At 38.7% G+C, this 23,614-nt stretch overlaps 1 protein-coding gene across 1 annotated transcript in view; it reads right to left on the bottom strand.

Annotated features, from left to right (window-relative positions):
- Window positions 1-23,614, bottom strand: part of ERP44 (endoplasmic reticulum protein 44) — a 95,040-nt gene that overhangs the window by 3,283 nt on the left and 68,143 nt on the right. The window contains exons 8-11 of the mRNA XM_032307963.1: window positions 22,809-22,925; window positions 18,292-18,403; window positions 17,226-17,367; window positions 1,125-1,227 (exon numbers count right to left, since the gene is read on the bottom strand). Coding sequence (XP_032163854.1) covers window positions 1,125-1,227; window positions 17,226-17,367; window positions 18,292-18,403; window positions 22,809-22,925 — 474 coding nt within the window. The remainder of the gene's footprint in view (window positions 1-1,124; window positions 1,228-17,225; window positions 17,368-18,291; window positions 18,404-22,808; window positions 22,926-23,614) is intronic.

Raw genomic sequence — 23,614 nt, 5'->3', positions numbered from 1 at the left:
TTTTACTGAGATACATGTTTGGTTTAAGCCATAATTATATCACTATAAAATAGAAGTTCGCTGTCTAATGGAAAAGTTGAAATAAATCAGGATAATATAATAATGGTAAGTAACATTTTTCCCTAATCTGATAAAATATTAAGCACGCCTACTTTCCTGAGGGAAATAATGACCTATGGGCTATTGGCAACAAACGGTTTGCTTCTATAGTTGCTTAATTATCAAAGAAAAATCTGACCTCAGACTTCAAGGAAGAAGCATGTCATTGGATTCCTAAAGGGAATTCTTGACAATTGAACTTAATTTGACTCTTCAGGAAAAATTGACTTAGCTTTTATTTTTCTATGTGGAGGTTCCTTAGGCAAAACAATGAATTCTGGGCATATGAAATAAGAGTTTTGTTTTGTGTCATCTTCCCTCTCAGTATAATGGCAACAGACATGATATAAATCAATAATGTATCCAAATGCAATTTTTAGAGGTGTTTAACAAAGCAGGAACAGAGAAATTATTTGTAACAGAAGGTACAAGGTAGAAACAGTCAAATCAGGCTAAAAGTTACATGAAAAGCAAATACAAAATTTTCATAAATAGTTGTAAAGCATTCTAAATCTCAAATGAAAAGCTGCATTAAACCTTAAGTTTAAAAATTATAAATACTGTATTGGTGAAGGTGCTTAGGATGCTTTAGCAAGAATACCATATCATTATTTTCTTTGTAGTGTGGTCAGTCTCCTGGCCACAGAGGAAGACCTGCCCAGTTAACAGAATCCACTGACTTCTTCACTGATCTATCTACTTCTACTTCTTATCTCCTACTTCCGTATTTGAAGCCAACTGTATTTAATCCTTTTACCCATATTCCACAGGACATACTCACAGGACACTTCTGTTTATGTGATCAAGAAACTATTTTGTATCATTCTTGAAACTTTACTGAAGCTCTGTAATTTTAAAAATTAATTTTAAAAGGAACAATTTATTATCTAGAGTCTATTCAGAATTTCATTATAGAGATCTTTAGGAGCAGAAACTCAAGCCTGTACAAGAGCTTCAGATCCTCCTCAAGGCTAACCAGAAAAAAAAGCGTTCCCACTGGGAAAAAAAAGAAAAAAGAGTCCTACCTGTCCTGGGGCTATATCAGTTGGGTCAGGACCATGATGGAATTCTCTGTGCAATTTTCCAGAATGTAAGTCAAATACGAATTGCTTGAGTTTTCCAGGAATTCTAAAACAAAAGTAAAATAAAAATTTAGCTTAAACTGCTAAAATGGACTTACCTCTATTTTACCAACTTCAAACATTAAAGAAATTTTTTTTTCTTTAAATTTTACCTACAGTCCTACCATAACTCTCAGAGGCCAGGTATATGCTGAACATTGCTATACAGTTATCATCATGAACTGCAGATGCTCAGTTTTGTGTTCCAGTTCTTGCACTTGTTTCGCAAAATTTTTTACACTTATTTTAACAGATACATTAGTCTATTGGGAGGCTGTCCTAAAACTTACTTAACCATCCCTTATTGTTGGGCATTTTATATATTTTCCGTAACATATGTGACTAAAAAAACCTCATATTCTGCAAAATCACGCTAAAAATGACAGGGCTCAAGGGAAAAACAGCATTAGGGCCTCACCACTTAAAACAATGTAGCTCTGCAACCAGAGTACTATAAAAACCCTGGAAGAAAGATACTACCACTGTTTCAGCCTCCACCACTGTGTAGGCAAGGTTAACCTATGTAGCCTTAACCTAGAGCCTTAAGTCCTTTTTTGAGATATGAACTGAGGTCCTTGAGGACATTCACTGCCAGTAGAACCAATTTTATCAAAATAATTTAAATCAGGATGTAGCTTTTTCACTCCCCCCCCGCCACGCCCAAGCATAAGGGAAAATCTCACAATGTCTTCAACCACATGGGCACTCCACTGGACAGCTTAATACTGTGAAAAGCAAAGCACTTCTCAAGGCCATGAAACTGACCCTCCTTTGCTTTTTAGGTTGGGGGAGGTCTTCATACACCACTAAAGCATTCTCTCCCTTTTAAAAAATATTTTTGAGAGCACACAAGCATGTGACTAGGGGGTGGGGCAGAGGGAGAGAAGGAGACTTCCCCCCGCAGAACCCTGAGATCATGACCCCCAGCCAAAACCAAGAGTTGGTCAGTTAACTGACCGAGCCACCCAGGTGCCCCTAAATCACTCTTTAATGGTGAAAACACTTTTTTTTGATGGCTTCAAAACATTCTGACGAAAATAGTATGAACCAACACAACTTGCTTATTTTAACAATATTCCCCTAATTATCACTCATGCTATGAACAAGTTTGCACTACAGAGACATGCACTGTAGTAAAACAGACCAATATAAGCTAAGCAGATTCACCTATCAGCCTTCTTTTTTTAAGTATTTCCTTTGAGTTGTCTCCAATAGAGTAGGAATATAGACTTTCGTCAACTTGCAAAGGGGATACAGCCCAATAAACTTCTCTGAATTGAAAAATCCTAAGCACACTTTAAACACGTTCAGAACACTTATAATACCCTACTTGAGCAAAATCATCCAACGCAAAGCCTATTTTATAATAAAGTGCTTAATATGTAACACTGCATTCTGTACTGGAAGTGATCAACAGTGGCTGCACAGGTCCAGTACGTGTATCAGTTGATGCCTGTGATCCCAAGGCGTACTGGGAGCTGTGGCTCACTGCTGATCGCCAGCATCACCAGAGTGTCTTCGGGCACACCACTAGCCTGGGAAAGATCAAAATTCAAAGTGTAGTTTCTACTATGTGCGTATTGCTTTTGCACCAACAAAAAGCAAGAAATTGTTAACTCATCCTAAGTTGAGAGTCTGTTGAGTAAGTAACTTAGTGTGGGCAAGTTATACCTATAAAACAGTCCATTTTTGCTATTTGTCTACCTGTTCCTTGAAGTCTTGCCAACATGTTTCTTTTTAAAATTTGTTTTACTACTTTAATAAAAGACACCTGCATTTCAATTTTCATTTCTTCAGAAATTAAGCATTTTTTCCACCGTTTTAATTTATATTTCTGCTCATATGAATTGTTAGTCTTCTACTGAAATCCTGGCATTTCGAAAATTCATTATATATTTTAAATAGAAACTTTTCTTCATCTCTCTTACAAGAATTAAAATGCAGGTCCATAAACAGTTTAATTGAGTAGAATTGCCTCACTTTTTAAATCATCGTTTTTTGGTAGCACACTGCTAATTTCTTTTATCCTCTCCCGAGGTCCTGCAAGTGCTGTTTCCTCCCTTCAATAACTCCCACTGAGATGTACCAACCAATAACTTCATTGTACACCCATTTTGGCTCCCCACTAGCTCCAATGCAACAGAGACCAGCAGGTGCCAAAAGCACAGTTTACAAATACAAATGACTGTCAGGTAGCTGTATTGACAGAAATGCCTCTGAAAGGGTCTGTGGTGCTGAAGAAATTGCACATGCACTAAAGATAAACGCTGAGAGGAGATCAATTTAAATTTAATATGACATCATCTACTGTCACCCACAGCAAAGTGAATATATCCATTCAAATCAAAGAATCACAAATGGTCTCCAATGTTTACGATAAAGCCCCCGTTAAGTCTGTTATTTTATAAAGTCCAAAGACGACAGCAACCAATACAAAGTATGACTTGCTTCTGATAGTCAAAAACTAATTTATAATTAAATCTTAAATGTAACAAATTTGTAGAGAACACTCAAAACGGATTTTTTTCCTAACTTGGTTCTTTCCCCTTGTCAACAGATGAAAGAACTGTGAGCAAAAGGCAAAGGGAGATAGGATGAATCTGAATTGATGTGGTAGAAAACAGATCACAAAAGAGCTCTTATCTAGCTTGTGGCCAGAAAATATCCATCTTTAAGTAACAATCAGTGAATCACAGTATATTGTCAAGAAAACAGAAAAATGGTTATCTGCTAGAAAGGAAAATAAAGGGATCCTTGCCATAATAAATTCAATTATATTTTCATACTTTAGGATATAATTAGGATACAATTTTTCTAATTAAAACACCTAAGTGCTTCTTTCCCACCTTTTAAACACTTCTCTGTTTTCAATTTTGATTTTTAGGTAATGCAAAATTTAGGTACAGTGAAATGCACAAATGTTAAGTATCATTAAATGAACTTTGACATATGTATATCACAGTGAGAAGCATTTTTTTTTAAATTCACATACAATGGAATTCACTCTTCTAGACTTATAGTTCTGAGTTTTAACATATGCACATAGCATCTAGTTACTATCTCCACAAATAGGATACATAACAATTTTTTTTGGTCAGATCCTCCACTTCCCCCTAACTCTTGCCAGCCACTGATCTGTTCTCTGTTCCTATAATTTGCCTTTTCCAAAATGTCTTGTACTTGGAATCATACAGCATGTAACCATGAGACTGGCTTCTAGCATACTGCTTTTGAGATTCACCCATTCTGTTGCATGTATAACTGTTCCTTTATTTACTGAATAGCATTCCATTGAGTGGATATACCACAATTAGTTTATCCTTTTACCCAATGAAGAGTATTTGGGTTCAAGATCTTGGTGATTCTGAACAATGCTACTACAAACATTTGTACACAGGTGTTTGTGTGAACATTAACTTCTTTAGGATAAATACTGGCTTATATAGGAGGTATAATGTTTAACTTTTTAAAAAACCTGCCAAAATGTTTAGAGTGGCTGTATCATTTTGCAACCCCACCCGCAATGTGTAAGAGTTCCAGCTGTTCCAAATTCTCACCTGGGGTATTATAAGTACTTAAATTTAGCCATTCTAAAAAATGTATAATGGGATCTCACTGTGGTTTTAATTTGCATTTCTCTATGTCTAATGATGTTGAACACCTCATCATGCGCTTACTTGCCATTTGTTTATCTTCTTTGCATTCTAACAATATCTTTTATGGAGCAAAAGTTTTTAATTCGTTGAAAGCCAATTATCAATTTTTTCATTTATGGATAGTGCTTTGGGCATACTAAAGTCAAACAGAGTTTCTACATTTACTTCTAAGGGTTTTATAGTTTTACCTTTCACATTGAGGTCTACAATCAATTCCGAGTTAATATTTTATAGGAGCAGTTTCTTTCATGGAGATGTTTAGGTGCTACAGCACCATTTATTGAAAAGATTACCCCCTTCCATTGAGTTGTCTTTCCATCTTAAAAAAAAAAAAATCACTGTTTGTGTGCCTATTTCTAGATTCTCTATTCTGTTCCACAGCAACACATACCTATTTTTTCCCACAGATACTACGCTGTCATAAATATTTTAGCTATATAGTAGGTCTTAAAATTGGGTATTATGAGTCCTTTCTTTTTTGACTGTTTTGTTTCAATAATTCTAGTTTTAACTTCCCATATAAATTTTAGAATCAGCTATATCTACAAAAAAATCTACTTAGATTTAGATTAAAATTGCATTAAAGCTATAGATAAATGTGAGGAGCACTGACATCTAAACAGTACTGAGTCTTCCAATCCATGAACACAGTATGTTTCTCCATTAATTCTGGTCATCTTTGATTTCTTTCATTGGCATTTTGTAGTTTTTGTCATTAGATGTATACATAGTTCTTTTTTCTTTCTTTTGGAGCCTATTATGAATGATAATTTAAACGTTTTTGGGTTTCCAAATGTTCATAGTTAAAATATAGAAATAAAAGTGATTTTCTGGGGCGCCTGGGTGGCTCAGTGGGTTAAAGCTTCAGCCTTCGGCTCGGGTCATGATCCCAGGGTCCTGGGATCGAGCCCCACGTCGGGCTCTCTGTTCAGCAGGGAGCCTGCTTCCCTTCCTCTCTCTTTGCCTGCCTCTCTGCCTACTTATGATCTCTGTCAAATGAATAAATAAAATCTTTAAAAAAAAAAAGGAAATAAAAGTGATTTTTTAAGAGGGGACCTTGTATCCTGCTGAACTCATTAGTTCTAGGAGCTTTCTTGTGAATTTACTGGGCATTTCTACTACATACACAATCATGCTACCTACAAAGGAAGACAGTTTCTTTCTAGTCCAAACACTTATTTTTTTGTCCTATGGTACTTGCTAGGACTTCCAGTATCACACAACTGGTGAGAGTGAACATTTTTTTTTCTTTTTAAATTCACTTAATTAACATATAGCATATTATTCATTTCAGAGGTAGAGTTCAGTGATTCGTCAGCTGCATATAACAATACCCAGTGCTCATCATACCATGTGCCCTCCTTAATGCTCATCACCCAGTTACGCCATAACACCCATCTCCCGTCTAGCAACCCTCAATGTGTTTTTCCGAGAGTAGACATCTTTATCAAAAACAATAAAATACTTAGGAATAAATTTAGCCACAGGGGTGAAAGAGCTGTATATTTGAAAACTATAAAACACTGATGGAAGAAGACACAAATAAATGGAAAGATATCGTGAGTGAATGGACTGGAAATATTAATATTGTTAAAATGTCCATGCTACCTAAAGCAATCTATAGATTCAGTGCAATCCCTATCAAAATTCCAATGGCATTTTTCATAGAAAAAGAAAAAGTTCTGAAATTCATATGAAACCACAAAAGACCCTAAATATAGCCAAAAGACCCTAAATATATAAAATATACTTTTGTGTATACAATATAAAATAAATATACAAAATACAATAAATATACAATAAATATATAATACAATAAATATACAAAAGACCCTAAATATAGCCAAAGCAAAAGCAGTCTCAAGAAAAAAGAACAAAGATGAAGGCATCACATTGTGTGATTTCAAAATATACTACAAAGTTATAGTAACCAAAACAGTATAGCACCGGTATAAAAAGACATAAACCAATGGATCATAACAGAGAGCCCAGAAGTAAGTCCACACAAAGTCAACTGATCTTTGACAAATGTGCCAAGAATACACAATGTGGAAAGTACAGTATTTTTAATTTAATTTGAGAGAGAGAGAGCATGAGCGGGGGGGGGGGGGGGGGGGGCAAAAGGGAAAGAGAGAATTTTTTTTTTTTTTTTAAATATCTGAGAGAAGAGAGAGTGTGGGGAGGGGAATGGAGGGGGAGGCATAAGCACCCACCACGCTGAGCACAGAGCCTGATTCCCATGACCTTGAGACTGCAAGCTAAGCCAAAACCAAGAGTCAGCCACTTAACTGACTGATGAACCACCGGCACGCCCCTAGAGAGAGAATCTTAAGCAGGCCCCACACCCAGTGCGGAACATGATGCAGAGCTCAATCTCATGACCCAAGCCAAAATCAAGAGTTAAGACACTTAACTGAGTCACCCGGGCGCCCCCAAGGATGGTCTTCCAAATAAATGATGCTAGCAAAACTAGATAGCCAACGGCCGAAAAATTAAATTGGACCATTATTTCAAACCATACACAAAAATCAACTCAAAATCGATTAAAGACTTAACTGTGGGGGCGCCTGGGTGGCTCAGTGGGTTAGGGCCTCTGCCTTCAGCTCAGGTCCTGGTCCCAGGGTCCTGGGATCGAGCCCCGCATCGGGCTCTCTGCTCAGCAGGGAGCCTGCTTCCTCTTCTCTCTCTCTGCCTGCCTCTCTGCCTGCTTGTGATCTCTGTCTGTCAAATAAATAAATAAAATCTTAAAAAAAAAAAAAAAAAGGCTTAACTGTGAGACCTGACAAACTGTAACACTATAAGAAAACATAGGGGAAAAGTTTCTTGATATTGGTCTGGGCAATAATTTTTTGGATATGACCCCAAAAGCATAGGCACCAAACCCAAAGAAGAACACACCACTGCATCCAACTAAAAAGCTTCTGCGCGGTAAAGGAAACAGAGTGAAGAGACAACCTACGAACTGGGAGGAACTATTTGCAAACCATCTATCAGATAAGGGATTAATATCCAAAAAACAAAAGGAACAAAAATAACTCAAGAGCAAGAAAACAACCTGATTTTAAAATGGGCAAAGGACCTGGAAAGACATTTCTCAAAAGAAAACCTACAAATAGCCAACAGGTATCTGGGATGGTTGTGCTCAGTATCACTAGTCATCAGGGAAATGGAAATCATAACCAGAATGAGTGATCACCTGTTAGAATGGCTTTTATCAAAAAGACAAAAAGTAAGTGTTGGCCAGGATATGGAGAAGAGGGAACCTTGTTCACTGTTCATGGGAATGTAAACTGGTAAACTCACTACAAAGGTATGGGTGGAAGCTACTCAACAAATTAAAAATAGAACTACCATCTGACCCAACAATCCCACTTTTGGTTTACACCCGAAGGAGACCAAAGCATTGTCTTAAAGAGTTATCTTCACTCCCATGTTCACTGCATTACTCTGAATATCCAAGATACAGAAAGAACCCAAGAATCCATCTACCGATGAATAGATAAGAAAAATATGGTGTACACACACACACAGGAATATTGTTCAGCCTTAATAAAGAAGGAAATCCTGTCATTTACAACAATATGAATGAACCTGGAGGAAACTATACTAAGTGAAATAAGGGAGACACAGAAAGACAAACACTGCATGATCTCACTTCACGTGGAATCTAAAAGAGCAGAACTTAGAGAAGCACAGTGTAGACGAGCAGTTACAAGGGACCAGAGCAGGAGGGTGTGGAAGGAAATGCAAAAATGTTGGTTAACTGTACAGTTTCAGCTATAGGAAGATTACATTCTAGAAATCTAATGTAGAGCAATTTGACTACAGTTATTAATACTATATTATATACTTGAAATTTGCTGAGAGTGAGGTTTTAACTGCTCTCACCGCCCCCCAAAAAAGTGAGGTAATGGATACGTTAATTTGCTTGACTCAGTGGTAATTATTTCAATGTATACATACATCAAAATATGTTATATAATACAAGCAGTTTGGTCAACTATGCCTCAATAAAGCTGAAAAAAGGAGGGGAAGACAAGTAACTAGGGGTAGAGAAGGAACCAATCTATGTGGCTTGAGGCAGATATCTGGAGAATGCGAACTAAGAGAGGTAGGGAGCACGATCAAATGATTAGAGCTGGAAGTCCTACCAGGTTCAGGCTACAACCTGTCCCGGTACATCAGAACCCCATCCATGCAGAAGTTACGGCACCGAGAGGGAGAAGCTGGTATCGGGAGAGAAGGATGGAGCCGCTGTGAAGAGAGGAGCCCAGAAAGAGCTTTGGGGCCCCAGAGGAAGGGAAGGGAGTAGCTGCCCCAGCACTTTCCAGCAGCGCGGGCCAGCTGCACCTCCTGCAACTCAGCTCCTGGTCGGGTTCCTGTAGTTGCCAGCACAAACCCCTCACTTTGAGCTCCATGGAGTGAGTTTCTGTTCCTTACAACTGCATGCCCTCCGACAGCAACAGAATGTCCAACAGAACTTTCAATGAGTATAGAAAACGTTGTGTATCCATGCTGTCAAATACATATGGCCACTGAGCAGTCAGAGCACCTGAGACACTGACTTCTACATTTTACGTCATTTTAATTAAAACCAGTATTCATATAGGGCAGGCAGTACTGGACAGCACAGCTCTATGATTATTACCAAAAGGGGTCAAAGATAAGAAGCACAATCAGAAAAAACAATGAAAGAGCCAAAAAAAAAAAAAAGGAAAACCATGATGGTGTGTCACCGAACTCAAGGAGAGGGTACTCCACGGCACCAGAAACAGCAAGAATGTCAATGAGGACGAGTCTGGTCAAGTCCCATTAGTCGAAGTGTGTTACTCATTTGTTCACAGGAAAACCTGGATTCAAACAACGGGTTAAATCATAAAACCCATACAAAGGCAAACTGGCCATTAAAAGTAAAAGAAAAAATTTTAATCACATGGGAAGAGGTTTATAATGCGTGGGCAAATTAAAAAGACAATTCATAAACTAGCATGGCCCTGATGACATTTATAACACACAAGTGTCTAGGTCTCTGGTTTGTGCATTTATGCATGATTTTAAATTTATTCTTTGGCATTTTATTAACTTCCAGAATTATTCGCAAAGAACATAAAATTTTTTATACTCAGAAATAAAGGAACAAAGGACATGTTAAATGCACACATACACAGAAACAGTAAACATCATTGCCTGGTTCCTGATTTCAAGGGGAAAGTATTCAGTCTTTCACTATTAAATACAATATTAGCTGCAGGTTCTTTATAAATGTTCTTTATCAGACTGAGGAAGTTTCCACACCCTAGTTTATTAAGCATTTTTGTCATGAATGCATGTTGAATTTTGTCAAATGCTTCAGCATGTGTTAATGTGATCAATTTTTTTGTTATTCATTAATATGCTGAATTACACTGACTGGTTTCTGAATGTTGGATTAGCTTTGCACACTTGGGATAAACCCCACTTAGTTGTATATTGCTCTTTTTTTCTGTATTGCTGGACTGGATTTCCTAGTATTGTTCACTCTACTTTTTAACTTATACAGTAATGTACTATAGTAGTAAGAAAACAGTATTTTGCCCTTAAAGTTACTTGACCTCTTTGAGTGTCAGCTTTCTCATTTGTAAAATGAAAACAACACCTGCTTACTTAATTGTACTATTTTTATAGTCTAATGACTTAGATTTGAATCTGATTATTTCCTGTAACAAGCAATATAGCCTTATCATAGTACCTTACCATGTTATCAGACACCGTTTTAAGAGCTATAGATAGACACATTCAGTTAATACCCTATGAAGTAGATACTGTTAGCATTCCCATCTGACAGGTGAGGAAACTGAGACATAGAGGCAGTAAGAAATCGCCCGGAGTGAGAGAACTGGTTGGTAGGTGACAGCCTGGAATTGCCATCTGAGCAGTCTCGATCTGGAGTCTGAGCACCCTAAACTGCTCACCATTTTGCCTCTTTAGTGACTTGGCGTTAGTAAAGTTACTCAGTCTTTCAGAGCTTTAGTTCTTCACTGTAAAAGCAGAAATACCTGTTTTATATGCTTCTTACAGAAACTGAGAACACACACAAAATTCAAAGTGAAGCTGGCACAGAGCCTACCGCTGTCCAAGTTTCAGGTTTATCTTGCTGGTAGGTCCAAATAAGGTAAAATGTAACAATGTGTAACATATAAAGTACTTGTGAGAAGGTAACGAATGACGGCTGAATGGGAAGTATATTCCGGGAGAGTAAAAATGGTGTTTAGGGACTCGGCCTACTGTGTGCGCTGCCCTTTGGCTGACAGGAGAGACACAGCCAGAAAAATCACAACTACAGAGGTGACTAGCACAGGAAGGGAACAACGGGGCCAATAGCTAGTTGATCAATACTAGGATATGTTCCCGACATGCAGATGTTTATCCAAAGTAGTCAAACTCTTAAATGTAAAATAAGCAGATTAAGAGCAAATTAATCAAAACATTTATTGAACATCTAATGCTGTCACAAAGCAGCTGGTATAGCAAGAGATTAAAAAAAAATCCTAAATAAATAAAATTTGCCTTTTAAGCAGCTTTCTCAGTACCTATTTTTTCCACTTAAAAAAGCCTCATTTGGCTGGGGGGCAGGAGCACTTAAATCATGAAGAACAAAACAGAATTCTCAGCATTAAGAGACCGAATGGTGACCTGGTTTAAAAAGCTTCTTCTACCTCTCCCTCCCAGTTCTGTATCATTACGCCCGGCTCCTGGTTTGCTCTCCGAGTCCAGGAGGCAGGCGGATTTGCCACGGCAGAGGAGCAAGCCGCTGAGTTAGTGCGACCCTTACCCTCGGTTTCCGTTCTGTCCCGCCCCTCCCATCTCCCCACCGCAGCCGCCCCTCACGCTGGTTTCCCAGACCAAGTAGTTTAAGGAATTATGATAATTTTTGGTGATTTCGTGATCTGGGATAAATGACCTAGATCCCAGAGCCGGGGGACTCCTGCTCCCTTTTCCCAGGAGGGCTCTGAGGCCTGTCTGCCCTTTCCCGTGTCCGGGGCCCCAGCAGCACTATGTACGCACATTTCAGCAAAGGTACACACGGTACGGCATCCACTGGCAACAATTTTTTAGAAGGTGAGTTTCTCTTGAAAGTCCTTCGATAGCCTTCTGCCACACACCACCATCTATTTTCTCCTCCTGGGGCTGTAGACCATTTCCTAGACCTGCCCTTATGTGCTCTTAGCTTCCTAATACCACCGCCCCCCCCATTCTTTTCCTCTACATGTAAAATCTATTCCTTTACATTTGGCAAGAAATCAATCTGGTCAATCTATAGGAAAAAAAAAAAGATTCACAGATCTGTGATTTAGTTTCAGGTACAAGTACTATCTCTTCAAACATCTTTGACATTCAAACTTACACTGCTTTTTGTATGTACTGAAAATGGAACGACTTTGATAGGATGGGTTAAAAGCTTGGGACTTCGGTTCAATATGCTTGGACATGAATCCCAGGCCTCCCACTAGTTAGTTGTGTGGTCTTGTGAGCTATGTTACCCCCCTAAGGCTCAGTTTCTCTGAAATAAGGGTAGGTCAATAGCACACTGGTAACATGTCCCCCTCCCCCAGTGCCATGCCAGCTCTGGCGTGGGAGGAGACCATGTAGCATAAATCTGCTTTCTTGCTGCTTACCGCAACCACTTCCTCCGACTGACCCCAGAAATGCTGAGTTACTAAAAGTAATAGTAATTACAGTAATTTATAGAAACTGCTTATCATTTAAGCCTTAATTACCATGCAGCACAATAACAATTATGCAAGCCATGAAATGTGTCAGATTCACTTTGCTACATATTTTGATTTTTAACACCAACATCTATTCACATAGGCTCAGTCTGTAGCTCACACAGCATGTGCCTCCTTACAATTAAAAATATTAGAGTGAACAGTGCCTAGGAGGGAAAATCAGGCACCTAAGGGAGAAATTAAAGAAGTAATTTGTTTCAAAGAGCTTCAAATGTAATCAATTCTCTTCTCTCCCTCCCTACTCACAGGACTGAACGCTTGCAGGATAGAGGAGGACTATCTCCCATTTCCAGATTTCTCCGGAGAATCTTACTGGTGCAGTTTCTTTGTACACCAGGGCATAAGTAGAATGCTGCCAGCTGACAGATTAGTTTTTCCTGGTCAAGTGCCCACCTCTTGGTCCAGTAAACTAGGGCTGGAGAATAGGGGGACTGGGTCATGTGATAATGAAGACACCTACTTGTCTTAGTTGGGTTCTGTGACCACCAGACCCCAAGATGGGACTGGAAGTGCCAAAGGAGCACTTAAATCTGACTTCAAAACTGCAGAAGAAAACTTAAGACGGCCAAGATGGAAATCCTCAAAGATGTCCCTTGATGTGTAAAACAGGGCTCCCAGGAACAAAAGCCAAAGTTGGGCATAGTCTGGTTGCCAACTGGTAGTAAAGTCAGTATCCTGTTGACTTCCACTAATACGAGACTTTGTAATTGGGGCTGCAAGTCTGCAGTGAAAGTAAAGAGGTAAACAACCGGAGATTTAGCCCCTGTGAGAGGTAGGGAAACGTGCTAGCAACTTCATAGGAACAAGCCACGCATAAGACAGGATTTTTAATGCCAAGCACAGTCTCTCTGCCTGGAAGCTCTTGAGGCGGGACCAAACACTAGAACTACCCTCTTTCAAAAAGCTGATTCTTTAAGCTTGAGATTGTAGCTTCAGGAAGCAAGGCTAAGAAATGAGAGGAAGAGGACCCCCAACCAGGTAAGACATTTCCATCAGCCCCGCAGATCAATGTTCACGCTTGCTAAGGAAACTGAAGCAGTTCCACTGGGATGCTAGGGAGATCTGGACCTTTCATATGGCTTTCTGGGTCACTCCTCTTCCTTATAAAACCCAGCACAGTCCTGCCTCTCATCTCCCTGCCTTATCACTCTCAGTAAATGATCTTGCTTCCCAACCACAGTTAAAAACAAGAACTGGACAGGAATGTCTGTGGTCTTCTGCTAATGTCACTAACACCAGAGGTCCCAAATACCCCCAAAGGAATGCACCCTTCCTTTCCTCTCTTTCTCATGGGAAAGGAAAAAGGTTCTTTCTTTTGCTTCTCATTCCCTCTGTGCCCCTTATGGCTCTGCATGATCAATGAGGCCCTCTTCTTCCTGTCGTTACAGTAACTCTTCAATCCATTTGATTCTTTCCCACAAGCACTTAATCATGGCTAGTTTCTTGTACTCTAAGGGGGTGGGGGAAAAAAAAGAGAGAGAGAGAGAAAGAAAAGCCAAAACCTCCCTTTATCCTGTCTCTCTGGGCCTATCCCCTTAGTTTTCTTTCCCTTTAGAGGCCAGCTTCTTGCAACAATTTTCATCATCAAATCTCCATCTCCTCCCCAAACAGTACTCTTTGATTCATGCAACACAGCCTTTCCAGGGAGCAAATCTAACAGATCTTTCATCCTTCTGATTGAGCAGTCCTTCCTGCTTAAAGTGCTCCTCCATATTACTCTTCATTACTCTTCTCTGGTTTTTCGTTCATTTCTTTGATTCCTCCTTCTTCTGAGTCTTTCACACATGTTCCTTCTTCTGTCCTCTCCTTAAAGGCTGGCTGGCATTCATCAGGGCTCCACTTTCAGCCCTGTGCTAAATCATCACGTCTGTTTCAATAACTTGGGCTACATTCTTGTGTGTTTGAGACCCCTTATCTCCCTATTGAATCCTGGAGCCATGTCAACTCCCTACTGGAAAGGCCTCCTTCGTGGCCCCTGGCACCTCAACTTCAGTGTGCCAGGAAAGAAAACTCATTTCCTTTACCACAAGGCTGCTCCTCTACTGAGTGCTCCAGCTCAGTTAATGGCTAACCCACTTAGCTGTGCAAGTTGGGTTCCTGGCCATCGCTCACCGCTCTCTTCACCCATTTATTAAGATACCAAGTCCTCCTATTCCACCTACAAAATACCTCTCTAGCTTTAGTTCTACTGCCAGAACTTATTTAGGTGATTTGTTCATTCAAGATTCATCAACTTGTTGTCTATCATCGACTCTTGTTTGGCTTACTGAAGTGTCTTGGATTCTATTTTTACTCCCTCCCATCTAGTCCCCAGTTTGTAGCCAGAGGGATTTTTTTTTTTTTAAATAACCTTCGGATTCAAACTTGTCATTGACTCTTCAGAGTTTTCAGGATAATGTCAAACTTCCCTAACACATCGTAGGGCTTTCAGGAGCTGACCGGTGCGTGCTTCTCATGGCCTCATCCCTCAGCATCGCCCCTCCTGTCCACACATACTCAGCCACAGTTTCATTCTTGTCTCTGCCAGCAACCCCATCCCTCTTCTCCAAGCCCTGTCTCCTCCTCCATCCATGAGAAGCTTGTATAGAACTTCAGGACCCACCTCAGGCATCCACATCTCCAGAGCCTGGATCCAGTTCCTCCCTGCTGAGCTCTGTCAGAGCCCCTCTCACATCATAAAACACAACTGCCTGTTGCCCTACTTGTCTCCTTTCTCTACCTGGCTGTGAGTTCGTTAAGGGCAAGGACTCCGTCTTAGTAAACTTTGAACCACTGGTTTATATGACTTGGTTTATATTATACAATGACTGTCATATAGAAGACCAGGATCTCACTGATATGTGGAATTTAAGGAAAAAACAAAACAAAACAGAGGAGCCTAGGGGAAGGAAGAGGAAAACAAAACAAGACAGAAACAGAGATAGAGACAAACCATAAGAGATTCTGAATCATAGGAAACAAACTAAGGATTGCTGAAGGGGAGGGGGTGGGGAAGATGGGGTTACTGGGTGATGGACATTAAGGAGGACATGTGATGTAATCAGCACTGGGTGTTACAGAAGACTGATGAATCACTGACCTCTACCTCTGAAACTAATAATACACTATATGTTAATTAACTGAATTTAAATTTTAAAATAATTTAAAAAATTCACCAACTGACAAATAGAAGAAATGTGGTATACCTATATAATAAAGTTTATTTGGTAATAAAAAGGAATGAAGTGCCAATATTTGCTAAAATATTGATGAACATTAAAAAAGTTATGCCTAGTTAAAGAAGTCAGACACAAAGGATAACAAATTGTATGATTCCACTTACATGAAATTATCCATTAGAGACAAATTCACAGAAACAGAAAATGGATTAGTGGTTGCCATGGGCTGAGGGGAGGCAGAATGGGAAGTGATTGCTTAATGGGTTATGGGATTTCTGTTTAAGATGAAGAAAAAATTCTGGAACTAGTACTAGTGATGGCTGTGTAACATTGTGAACATCATACCACCAAATTTTACTCTTTAAGATCGTTAAAATTGTAAATTTTATGTTACATGTATTTCACAAATAAGAATTTACAAAAGTATTTCATGAGTTGATAGGCTAAAGAGTATCTTTTGAGTGTAGGTAAAGTAAAAAGAACAAATATTTGTTAGTACCTTATGGTTCCTAACACAACCATCATCTCTCATTAATTTTCATAGCAATCCCATCAGGTAAATTATATCACCAACCATATTTTAAGTGTAAAGAAACAAGATCAGAGAAGTTAAGTGACTAGCCCAAGGTAGAACACAAATCTGGGTCTGCTATGCAGAAGACTGAGATTCTTCTATCAAACAACTACATCTCTATAATGAAATACTGAGTCGTGAGTGAGGTAATTCATTCTGCAGCAGATTTCAAGTCATCCTCTAACTGTGCAATTTAATCTCTGGACATAAAACAGGGTACTTAAATAAATTTAAAAGAAGACGTCTAGTTTGAATTAATACCTATTGCTTAAAACTTTCATACATGAAGAAACATCTCCATTTTTTAACCATTGTAATTAACATCTCCAAAAGCAGATAAAAATCTACTATCTGTTGTAGAGACAGGGGTAACATATTTATTTATACTATGAAGAGCTAAGAATGGAGAATGGAGAACCGAGTCAGAAAACCTACCTGTTCCTGAAAGGTTCGTGCTCATACCCACAGACAGGCCTTAGCCACGGCCATCTTCTGGGTCTTACACACCACAGTGAGCAGTGATACTACCGATTACCTTTAACCTGACCTGGGACTAGAATCTTTTCCTCGACATGCGGACAAACACCACACTCAATTCAGAATTAACTTCTGGAAGGGCAAACATTTTCTTTCAGAGATTCATTCCCAAATTCCGGCATTTCTATAGGAATATATCAGAACTCTCACAATTATACCACACTCTAGAATGAAAACTAAAACCTTCTCCATCCAAATAACAAAGTATTACTGGTTCAAAACAGGATTATTTAAAATGTTCAAACAATGATTTTAAGTTCATTTTTGAGACACATATCAGTAATTTAAGAAGAAAAAAAGAGAATACTTACAATACATCCCTGAAGTCTCCAAACACATACATGTGCCTAAAGCTGTCAATAGCTATGACAGGGCAGTCTGCTGGAGTTTTCTGTATGTGCAAAAGTGGATGTCTAAACTTGTCACAGTCCGCATGCAAAAAGTTTATTGTACCTTTATAGGAAACAGAATTTTTAGAGAGGCAGATTAGAATTTTCTGGACTGTAGTCTCATAAGATTGCTAAGTTCATGAAAAATGATATAATTAACGAATTAATTAAAAACCAACATGCTTTAGAGTAATATAGATCAGAAAAACTTCAACCTAAATATTACATTTGAAATAGGTAGAATTTAGTGCTTAGGGCAGGATATAATTTCCTGAGAAATTATATGAACTCAACCTGAATTCAAATGCTATGGTAGTTTTTTTTATTTTCCTTGAATGGGCAATTACCTACCCAGGTCTCAGTTGTGAGCAAGTTCATGAAACTGACAATGCGCTGTTCTCAAGGGCCCATTTTCACTTCCTCAAGGATGCCCTTCCATACCTACTGGTTGACATTTAATATAATCCAGCCCCAAAATACTTATTACGTGACTAATAAGAGCAGGGCTCTACACAGTGCCCTGACTTTATTCTCTCACTACACAGGAAAACTGGGTAAAAACTCAAACTCCTTTCTGATGGTTTAGAGAACCCTGAAGGGAACTAGTCAACTTTCTTTCATTTAGAAATAAATGTTAGACTGTGTAAGTTCTCTCAGTGATCTCTCTGGGACTATCCATTAGAAAGGGACCAGGCAAGTATCAAGGTGCTGGAAGAAAGTAGCTAAAACTAATGTTGTCTACCCATGACCCCACTTTTCATGCTATTTGATTTGGGGGGAGCTAATATGGTCATGTGTTTGTTTTAAAAGCCACTACTTCGTAGTAGCTCTACTAATGCATCCCACCCCCATGCGGACATGTCAGAGTTGAACAGAGTTAACATTACTTTTTAAATTTTTAACCCAAATATGTTTACATGGATATGCATGTAATGGGGAAGGGGAGGGACAGAAGAAAGGCTGAAAATAAACACCTTAATCTGTCTACCTTTTTCACTTATTAATTGTCGGGCTACTTCATTCTGGAATATTTCTAAACTTTCCGTATCTTCTTTCATGTGGAAGAGTATGAGAAAAGGCAGTCCTTCTTCTGTCAATTCCTGTATACAGAAGTATTCAATAAGAATTATCAGGCCTCGCCATTGCTCTAGGTAGGAACAACCTGAACCCAACCCACGTTAACACGCATAACGGTTTCAACATGCCAGAAGAAAAGGTTCAATGGTGTAAACAAATGTTAGCCTCACGGGAAGAAGGAACCCATGCCCTCTCCCTCAAGTACCCAGGCAATCAGAGGACTCACATGTCCTGCTCTAGGGCTGGAACTGATCTGCCTTAAAGTAACCACTGGGCTCTTCTATCAGCTCCTTTTAGATGAAACCATGACATTTAAGAAATGAGTTGACTGAAGGAGGAACTATGCTGGTTCTTTATGAAGATGTTGACTTTAGGGTGGGGTGAACATGATTAGTATTTTCAGTCTTCGTAAATAACACTGAAAAATTGAGTGAGTGTACCAGGAACAAATAAATCTAACTAACTGGGAAACATGCTTTTTCTAAAGTTTAATGCAAAAACCACTCCACTTACATGAGAACTACCCAACGCTGAAAACTGTTTGATTCAGAGCAAAAGACAAAAGCCCCACAAGACAGCCAGCTTTTAACCAATACATAATGTAGGGACATTATTAACAAGTACCTGCCACTATGTATGTGTATGTGTCTGTACAAGGTACAAACACGAAAGCACCTCAAAAATTACTGACTGCCTTAAAAATTTGTATTATTGCTATTGGGGAAAAATCAAGATAAATGTGATGAGTAGACAGCAGATTTTCATCATTTATTCTCTCTGACAAATGTTAAGTTCTGACTCATAAGAAAAAGTCCAGAAAGGGCTTCATAATAAAATTATTAAAATAAAATTATTTCCATCAACTAACCTCTTGCGTGTCTTTCTGTAATTTAGGAATCACAGGAGCAGAAAACACAAACATCCTTTATGCTAAAAAACCTGAAACTGGAACCTATTTTCTAGGGCATGAGTTTGCTTATGGTTTCCATCTCCGTGTTGAAGCCTGTTACACTCATATACAGAATAAATTATTAAGCTTCTTGTCACGTTTACCTTTTTCAATTGAGATATAATTTGCATACCATAAAATTCATCATTTTTTTAATATTTTATTTATTTGTCAGAGAGAGAGAGAGAGCACGCGTGTGCACAAGCAGCAGGAGTGGCAGGCAGACAGAGAAGTCGGCTCCCCACTAAGCAAGGAGCCCGATCGGGGACTTGATGCCAGGACCTTGGGATCATGACCTGAGCCAAAGGCAGATGCTTAACTGACTGAGCCACCCACGAGTCCCAAAATTCATCATTTAAAGTGTACAATTTGGTGGGTTATATTATATTCACAAGGTTTTCAAACATCAATACTACCCAATTTCAGAATGTGTGCACAACTCCAAGAAGAAAACCCACACTCACTCCTGAGCAGTTGCTTTCCATCTCTCTTCCCCCGTAGCCCCAACACCACACTGATCTTTTAGCAAGCTTACAACTTCTTCCTCCTCACTTTTTATTTCTTTAGCTTAGTTTTTTTTTTCTTTCCCCAACACATTCATTGCTTCTACTCCCACAGTTCTGTCTTTGGACTCCTCTGCTCTAGCCTGGCAACTTCAACTAGTCCAACAATCTCCATCATCACTAACCGGTTCCTTCTCCATCTCCAAGCCCTGTTCCAGTCCACAGTCCAAGTCTGGATTCCCAACTCCTGTTTGAGGTTGCCACTTAAAAGTCCAACCAGTGCCTTCACCACTCAATAGTAATGCACAGGCCCCTCCTCTTACTTCCCTAGTTCCATGAGTACTTCTAGTTTTTTTTGTCCTTTTGTTACAGGACCCAAATGCCTCTTCAAGAAAGTCATCCCTGATTTCTACCTCATTTCTGCTAAAGGTAAAATGAATTCTCTCCTCTGAATTCCCAGAATGTTTTCAGAGTGCCCCTCATGTGGCATGTCTTTAATGTTACATTACCTGCACATGCAAACTACTGGACCGAAAACCTCTTAAAAACAGAGAATCTCACTTTACTTCTCTTTCACTCACAAATTACTATACACAATATTGTGCAATCAACCTATGATTGAATAAATGAAGACAGATGTTGCTGAATAAATATTAATTGGGAAATAAGACTCAGCAGTCACCTTCTAGAAAATTTAAGAGCTAGGTTCAAAGTAAAAACAAATATAATGTATTGCTTTATTAAACTAAGCAAAGATATGGTAGCACTAACAACTATTAGGAGAAGTAATGAACAGATGAGTAGTTTGAATACATCCATGTCAATTAGTTTGCTGTATCAATTTACACACATTAACACAGTAGCTGACAGTTCATGTGGCCTGGGCTCCCAAGTTTACCTGTGTCCACACCAACATATTCTTTATGAAATCGGTCTTAAAAGATAACCCCCCAGGGGAAGGTTATCCAGACAACCAACTTTAGGGGATATCAAATCTTTCCTTGTAGTTTAAATGATTTTGGGTAGTGGTTTACAACATGTAATTAAAATCTAAAGACTTGAGATTTAAAAGAGAGATTCTAAAATGTGTGAGCTACTATGGGGGTGGGCAGAGGAGCTCTATTTATTGTTTAAGATTTTTCCAGGTCTATACGTGTTGACTCTGTGTTAGAAACTATTTTTGTAAGAACCACCAAAGTAAAAGACAGTATGGATGTCCTTTAAAAAAGTAAAAATAGAATCACCATATGACCCAGTAATTCCACTACTGGGTATTTTTCCAAAGAAAACAAAAACACTAATTTGAAAAGACATATGCACCCCTATGTTTATTGCAGTATTACTTACAACAGCCAAACTATCTATGGAAACAACCCAAGTTCCATCCACAAGTAAATAGATAAAGAAGAGGTGGCATGCATATATATATATGCATATATATATACACACACACACACATATATATATATACACACACACACATATATATATACACACATATATATATATGCATGCCACCTCATATATATATATATGGTGGTATATGTACTATATGTATGTTATGTGTGCATACACTTATGTATATGTACACACACTGCAATATTGCTCAGCCATAAAAAGAATGACATCTTGCCATCTGAAACAACATGGATGGATCTAGAGGGTATACGGCTAAGTGAAATCAGTCAGGGAAAGACAAATACTAGGATTTCATTCAAGTGTGGAATTTAAGAAACAAACGAGCAAAGGGGAAAAGAGACACGAATCAAGTAACAAACTCTTTTAACTACAGAGACCACACTGATGGTTAGCAGAAGGAAGGGGTGGGGGGTGGGTAAAACACGTACTAGGAATTAAGCATTGCACTTGTGGTGAGCATGGGGTGATGTACGGAACTACTGAATCACTGTACTGCACGCTTGAAACTAATAGAAACTATGTTAATTATACCATAATTTCAAAAGTCAATTAATTAAAAAATAAAGAAGAGAATGTACATTTTGAAAAAAAGAGAGAGAGAAAGAACTACCAAAGCAGATGAGTAATTGTGACAAGTTACTAAATCTTTCTGGGCCTCTGAGGACTGAATAAGCTAAAGCAATAAACAAATACATTCAGCTAAACATACCCAAAGCCTAGAGAACCGAGAAAAGTAGCCGGACGTTCCCTTGACAAACCAGGAAAGATGCAAGCAAGCAAGCTTTACTGCAACGTCCCCACACGGGCCCAGATGTCATACAAGGCTGCTTCTGGGCCACATATGCAGAGCCTAAAATATTCAGCACCTGACTCTTGACAGAACTGCCGACCCCTGACGAGGTGGTGGTTATATAGCTATGTGAAAATTTCAACTATATCTTTAAAACCTGAATGATACACTTAAAATTCTTCCATGTGTAATGCACAGCTCTCTTATGTGCCTCCTAGACAACACAGCTCTTTGTACGTGTTCCTCCAATATTAGACTTTTGTGTTTTGTTTTCGTGGGAGCTGTAAGAGTTTGGATGGACTTTATTTCAGGAGCATGGGATCACTGAGGACAGTTATAAGATACCATCTGATAACTGCTTTCATTACTATGATGAAAGAACACGATTTCATCTTTTAGGATAGACAGGAATCAGAAAAACCTTTTTATGGCAAAATTAATTCTAACTAATATAATTAATTCTAACTAAAATCTGTACAGCACTGCTTCTATAGGGCATCCCCTTAACCAAGGGGGAGTATCAGAATCACCTGAGAGGCATGGTCCAATTCCTTTTCAAGGCTACTGCTAGAAATGCAATGGAGAGGGGTTCTGGGACTGCAAAGGCTAAGAACCAATGGCCTCTATTACAGAAATGGCTATAACATATTTCTGTTCACTGTATGATTGTTACAAGTGGTAAATGTGTAGCAAATAGTAAGATAGCTGGAGGAAGCTTGCTCTTTCAGAAATCTGAATTAAAGACAACACACATCAGAAAGTCATACCTCTCCATTTTCAAATGTTATTTCTCGAACAAGAGGAACACATTTATCTTGAATCCAATTGTAAGTCCCATCGAAATTTGTCATAGATCCCAAGTATACCATATCTGGAGCAGAATGCTGTTACAAAAGCAGGGAAAAATAATTAAATCTAACCTGTGCTAGCAAAAACACATTCTCAAAGCCAACTATGAGAAAATCTACAGGGTGTACAAAAATCAAGCGAAACGCCCCCCTCCAAAAACAAAAACCATGGAAATTCCAAGAAAAAGAGCTGTAAAATTCTGTATTTATCAGAGGCCTAGTTAACCAACCCATGATGTTTAAGCCTTCTGCTTTTCCTTAGATCTGAGTCAATTAATTGTTTTGTGTGCGGCTGCTCTCCAGCCACACGGGCCCCTTGCTGGCTTCCTCAGACACAGTGGGCGCTTTCGCGCAGGGCCCTCGTTTAGTTACTGATGTATCTTCACCAATGGTGGGCATTGTGAAAAATAATTATCCAAATTAATTAACTCAGCTATCCCTTAGAGTTAAAAATGTTAGAAGAAAATTTGGAAACTTTCAAGGAAAAGGCCTTGAGAAATAAAAGATACTATATATATGTAAATCTAAGGCATTGCTATCTCTAATATTACTTACCTACAGTATCTCTTTCCACAATTCACTCAAAATCAGTATTAATGAAGTGCTTAAAATGACAACAAAAATAATAGCTGCCGTTAACTGAGTAAACTTACTGTATACTTGTAAGTAGACTTACAAGCGCTGTTTGTTGTAAGCACTTTCTATGTGTTCACTATGTGAATCCC

This window comes from Mustela erminea, chromosome 12 (assembly GCF_009829155.1).
Source record: "Mustela erminea isolate mMusErm1 chromosome 12, mMusErm1.Pri, whole genome shotgun sequence".
Lineage (NCBI taxonomy): Eukaryota > Metazoa > Chordata > Mammalia > Carnivora > Mustelidae > Mustela > Mustela erminea.
This window is presented reverse-complemented; position numbering and strand designations above follow the sequence as displayed.